This window comes from Misgurnus anguillicaudatus, chromosome 14 (genome assembly GCF_027580225.2).
Source record: "Misgurnus anguillicaudatus chromosome 14, ASM2758022v2, whole genome shotgun sequence".
Lineage (NCBI taxonomy): Eukaryota > Metazoa > Chordata > Actinopteri > Cypriniformes > Cobitidae > Misgurnus > Misgurnus anguillicaudatus.
The window spans coordinates 12,762,834-12,768,833 of record NC_073350.2 but is presented as its reverse complement, the minus strand read 5'-3'; the positions used below and the strand labels follow the sequence as shown (position 1 = coordinate 12,768,833).

Sequence of the window (6,000 nt, the reverse complement as noted above, 5' to 3'; positions counted from 1 at the left end):
TTTTTTAGGAATTTGGATTTGTATTTCAATCATTTTTTTTGTAAATTTTGTCTACAAAACAAACAATAATTTTTCTGACAGCTCGAATTAGCTTCTCCATTTTTTATATTTGTTTGTAACACATTATAAATGCAAATGTTAGTGGATGATAATTGTTTCTATTTTGAACATGCATTGTTCAAAAGCTTGTTTGTAGTGTTTATGTTTCTACAGAAAACAATTTTTTTTTCATTTATACATCATTCACTTACTGGAATAAAAGTGTGAATTTTATTTCAAAAATTTTAAAGGGATAGTTCGTCCAAAAATTAAAAACTCTGCAAAAAATTTTCATTCTCATGTTGTTTTAAACCTGACTGAATTTCTTTTTTTCTGATGAACACAAAATTAGACACCTTGATAAATGATGGCAAGCACACAGCTGATCACAACCACTGACTTGCATGGTAAAAAATATTATGGAATTCAATGGGTACCATCAACTGTGTGCTTACCATCCTCCATCAAAACATCTTCTTTTGTATATATCACAAAAAATAAATTAATATAGGTTTGTAACAACAGGAGGATGACAAAATTACAGAATATTCATTTTTGGGTGAATTATCCCTTTAAGAGACATAATGTGCAGTAAGAAATGCTACCACTTGAGGGCAGCAGGTTTCAAATAATGAGTTTGAACTGACACCACCCTTATTATTTGTCTTTGTACTATTGAGAAACAGCCCAGTCAAAAACAAACAACTCACTTCATAAACATGAGTAACAACAAAAAAATGTATGTTGTGAAAAATAATTGCCTTTATTTCTGTATAGCAGTGGTCATCCACAGACCACTAAACGTATGAGTGAATGAGGAAAACCGATTATATGCCTGAATGAGAGGTATGATGACCTCAACCATGAGAAATGCATACCATGCAACAAAACTAAATATAAACCATACTTAACAGATTTGCACCATGATATCTTTTCAATGACAGACACGTTTTGTGATTTTCCTGTAAATGTGCATACAAACAGAAACACCCCTTTCACATTACAAATACATGCTCAACGCAGAAAATATTGCTGAATAAAATTAAGTAATAATATACAGTGAAAAAGAAGACACTTTAAAAACAATCATAAACAACTGAACTGATACAATAACTTAGATATCGGCTCTGATTGCCACACAAACACATTCCCGAAGAGACAGGAATTTCTTAAACTGGGATGTTAAATCATCAGGCTCAACACAATAACAGCAGTATTGGCTCAGGATCTTTACATTTTTCACAAACATGGACTTTTAGGCTAAACATGTGATCTAAGGCAGGGGGTCTGGGTGGTCCTCAATGCTTAGCCAGGGGGTCCGTGAAATAATTTGTTGTAAATATAATTGTTTTATATTTTTAAAAACCATGTCAGTCTTGCTACTGTTGATTTTATCAAAGCTTTTAAGATCATTTAAAAAGTGAAAATACGCTTTAAGGTATGAATATGATTTTTTTGTAAGGTATTTAAGATAGTTTGAGCAGCCTGATCTAAGGTGTAGCATAAAAATGGAGAACTGGTGTATGTGCACCACAATGCAATAAAGTTATTCTGATATACTTCCTGTTAAAAACACGTTCACCATTTTAAACTCATCTCTCAATTTCTATAAATAATAAATTAATAAGAGAAACCATACTCTAGTCTAGCTAGAGGAGCGGCCTGCATTTTAATAACAGACCAATAACTCGGAGGAGCATCAGGCAGATACAACGGTGAATCTCAAGAACATATCCAAGTCACACTTCAAACCGAAATCAAAGGAAAAAAATTGGACATTGTTTTCAACGACAACCAAATTCTTACTAGAATACACTAGAAGTTTTTCCTGTTCTAATTTCCTGTTTGCGATTCTCGTTCACATTATATATAGATTTACTTCTGTATTTGTATGGACAAATACAACTATGATGTATAAATACTATTTAATTTATATGATCGTTTTTTCATATTCATTACGATAGTGAGATATTCTTGAACCTCAGTCAAAATTTCTTTTGATCTTGGTGTGAAATGTGTGACTAACATATTTTTTCCAGATTCAACCATGTCAAATATTGTGATGAACACCATTTAAACGATTTTCTCTTAAAGGGACAGTTCATTCAAAAATAAATATTCTGTCGTCATTTTCTCTTTCTCATGTTGGTCTAAACCTGTAAGTGTTTTGTTTTTCAGATGAATCGATATAAAAAAATTCAAGTGAGTAAATTATGACAGAATTTTAATTTTTGGGTGAACTATCCCTTTAATAATTTCCAAGATATTTCGAGCATGAGTGCATTTTATAAGCAGTATTTATTTCTTATTCACATCATCTACTATTGTCAATGACAGAGAGTATCCGCATACTCATCTGTTTACATTCTAAATAGTAATAACATTCTCTGCATCCGATTTGATTTACGGTTTAGTTCGTTTTTTGTGATTTATAACAAAGGTCACATTCTGCGATGCTTTGCTACAAAACGTAAATAAAATTTAAATCGCACATCAATGTTTATTTACAGCTGTGCCCTTTTATTTACATATCTAAAACTTAGTATCACGACAGTACTCAGTTTGTCTGGCCTTCGGCATTGTATAGGCTATAAGCAAGGTAAATGTTTTGCGCCACTAAATATACCCGAAAGCTGATAGTAATCTGACTGGCTGACTTTTGGTTTCTTGTTCGACTACACTCTGGCAATGAAAGCTGTTAATTTTGGGAGTAGAAAGAAGGGTGGGGCATGAAAACGGAGCCCAAAAGTTACATTCCGTGTCCTTTAGCAATTCGAGCAGAGAAGTTGGCATGTGTTTTTCCTTCCCTCATGTGACATTGAGTGTTTATGAAGGCATTGTTAAGCGGTCTCGGAGAACGAAGGAAGCCAGCAGTTGATGATGGCAGGCACTTAAATGTCATTTCCTGTACGGATGAAAGTCTGGCGAGTCGATGGCTTATGGGATTCCTCACTACTCCATCTCTTCTCCGTCGAACACGGGAGGCTCGAAGCTGACCACTTCCTCATACGTGAGACCTGTGGATAAAAACGATCACTGTTAACTCATAAGTGCCGTGCTGTGCTTTTTTTAAAGCCATGAATTTCAATCAGCATGCTTACGTTTCCACTCGTCAATTTCTAGCTCGCGACTCTCAAAGCTCTGGTCGTAGGGTTCTGCCTCTGGCTCATCATCTGGGTCGTGGTACTGGGCGAAGTATGGGTGGGCGAGAGCTTCTGACGCAGTGATCCGTTTATCTGTATCCAGAACCAGCATTTTCTCCAGCAGGTCGACAGCTAAAACACAGCAGGATTTTCAAAGCAAACCTTTTATTCATAATGAAATCAACAAAGCTGCCTGCATCAGAAATACATGTATGCATGACATAAACACATCTTGCTTTTCCTGTCAATTTAAAATAGCAGTTTATTCCCAAATTTGTGATAATTACTTTCAATTTTATATAGCCAAGGCATTGCAAATAACTTAAGAGACAATAAATAGTTATTTATAAAACTAAGAGGTACACTGCAAAAAATGATTTTCAAGAAAAAGTTTTTAGTATTTTTGTCTTGTTTTCAGTAAAAATATCTAAAAATTCTTAAATTAAGATGCTTTTTCTTGATGAGCAAAACGACCCAAGAAAATAAGTCTTTTTAGACCAAAAATATCAAATTTAAGTGATTTTGCACATAAAACAAGCGAAAAAAATCTGCCAATGGGGTAAGCAAATTGTTCTTGAATTAAGTGTTTAAGAAAAATTTTCAAGATTTTTTGCTTACCCCATTGGCAGATTTTTTTGCTTGTTTTATGCGCAACATCACTTAAAGGAACAGTATGTAAGAAATGTATATCAATTAATCATAAAATGGCCCTGATATGTCACTAGACATTATGAAATCATTTTTATTACAAATACTTATATCACGGACAGCAGTGGTATGGCCAGGATATTGTCATTTAAAAAGTGGGGTTGCAGCCCTCAACTGATGTTTATGTTGTCATTTTGTGTATTGGCCACTAGTTGTGTGATTGCAGTACCAGTTTTAGCCACAAGTTTTGTTATTGCAATACCAGTTTTGGCCACAATCCTACATACTGTTCCTTTAAATTTGAAATGATTGGTGTAGAAATCAGACTTATTTTCTTGGGTCGTTTTGCTCATCAAGAAAATCATCCCAATCTAAAACTTTCCAGATATCTTTACTGAAAATAAGACAAAAATACAAAGATTTTTTTTCTTGAAAATCATTTTTTGCAAGTGTAAGAGTTGCAGCCAAAGACTGCGATGCTGCATGTTTGTTGGTGGGTTGGTTATGTAATAGCAATCAGTTAGGTCATCATCCTGCTATCAAGTGGAAACGTAGGCCAATACACTGGCAACAGCAGCAGTGTGGTTTAAACCAATATCAGTGATCAGAGGTGGTCTGAGAAAGATGAATTTGTTACCTAATGGATTTGCACCGATAAACACATCTGCGAAGTTTCGCTTGGGCATTTGCGGTAGAGAGTTGATGTAGTTTCTTGCCTGTTGACAAACAAACAGTATTATATGTATCATCACGTAAAATTAAAGAGGAAAGAGATTAATCATTCAGATCAATTTGCTCACAGGATTTCTGGTTCAATTAATAAAACATTAGCACTAAAAGTGAAAAATATACTGAAATATAAGTGTTTGGGCACTTAAAGAGGACATTTCACAAGACTTTTTTAAGATGTCAAATAAATCTTTGGTGTCCCCAGAATATCATATAGATAACTTATTATAACATGTTAAAATTGCCACTTTGTTGATGTAAGCAAAATGTGCCGTTTTTGGGTGTGTCCTTTAAAATGCAAATGAGCTGATCTCTGCACTAAATGACAGTGCCGTGGTTGGATAGTGCAGATTAAGGGGTGGTATTTTCCCCTTATGACATCACAGGGTGAGCTACATTTCAATGAGCTATTTTTTCACATGCTTGCAGAGAATGGTTTACCAAAACTAAGTTACTGGGTTGATCTTTTTCATATTTCCTAGGTTGATAGAAGCACTGGGGACCCAATTATAGCACTTAACATGGAAAAAGTCTGATTTTCATGATATGTCCCCTTTAAGTCTTACTTAAAGGGATGGTTCACCTAAACATTTTGCAACCTTCATGTTGTTACAAACCTGCATAAATCCCTGTTCTGGTGAACACAAAGCAGGATATTTGTAATGAAGCAGGAAACAGAGGCACCATTGACTTCCATAGTAGGAAAATACTACTATGAAAGTCAATGGTGCTCAAAAACATTTGGTTACAAACATTGCTCAAAAATCATCCTTTGTGTTCAGCAGAACAAAGAAATTAATACAGGTTCGTAACAACATGAGGGCAGCAAATGACAGAATTTTAATTTTTGGGTGATATTTCCCTTTAAGTTCCCATTGTCATACATTTTAAGTAAGGTAAAGCATCAAAAATATTAACTCCATTAATATTGTTTAAAATGCATCTCTGGGTGAGACGTCAAGAAGTTTCTTGATAAAATGAGAACATAATATAATTCCTATTTTATTATTATTTTATAATATGGAAAAATATAATAAACAAGTGTATATGTATATGTTCCAGCTTGAGCTCATAGGAATTAGTGTGTATTTCACGAGTTGGCTAATTCGTACTAAGTAAATCGTACAAAAACCTACGATTATCACAAAAAAAACTGAAACCCCGCCCCTATTCCAAATGTCACGGGGCGAAAGCAAATCGTATAAAAACATTGTACAAATTAGCCACCTTATATAATATGTTGATATCTTCTCATAAAACACGAGTATGAAAAGTGTCAGTCTGCTTCTCTATATTGAAACAGCCCAGCATTTTAAGGCCGAAATATGGTCCACAGTAGTGTACTCGCTTTTAGTACAATACTGTGGGCAGAAATTAGGTCAGAGATGTGTCGCATACAAAAAGCAGGCTGTAGTTTGAAAGAGGTGGAGAGATGGGAGGT

General features: G+C 34.4%; 1 protein-coding gene across 2 annotated transcripts in view; it reads right to left on the bottom strand.

Annotated features, from left to right (window-relative positions):
• Positions 1–779: 779 nt before the first annotated feature.
• The window catches only part of mapk14b (mitogen-activated protein kinase 14b), a 32,651-nt gene continuing 27,430 nt past the window's right edge, over positions 780–6,000 (bottom strand). For both annotated transcript variants that reach the window (XM_055183824.2, XM_055183823.2), the window contains exons 10-12: positions 4,468–4,546; positions 3,141–3,314; positions 780–3,056 (exon numbers count right to left, since the gene is read on the bottom strand). In XM_055183824.2, coding sequence (XP_055039799.1) covers positions 2,992–3,056; positions 3,141–3,314; positions 4,468–4,546 — 318 coding nt within the window. In that variant the 3' untranslated portion in view covers positions 780–2,991. The remainder of the gene's footprint in view (positions 3,057–3,140; positions 3,315–4,467; positions 4,547–6,000) is intronic.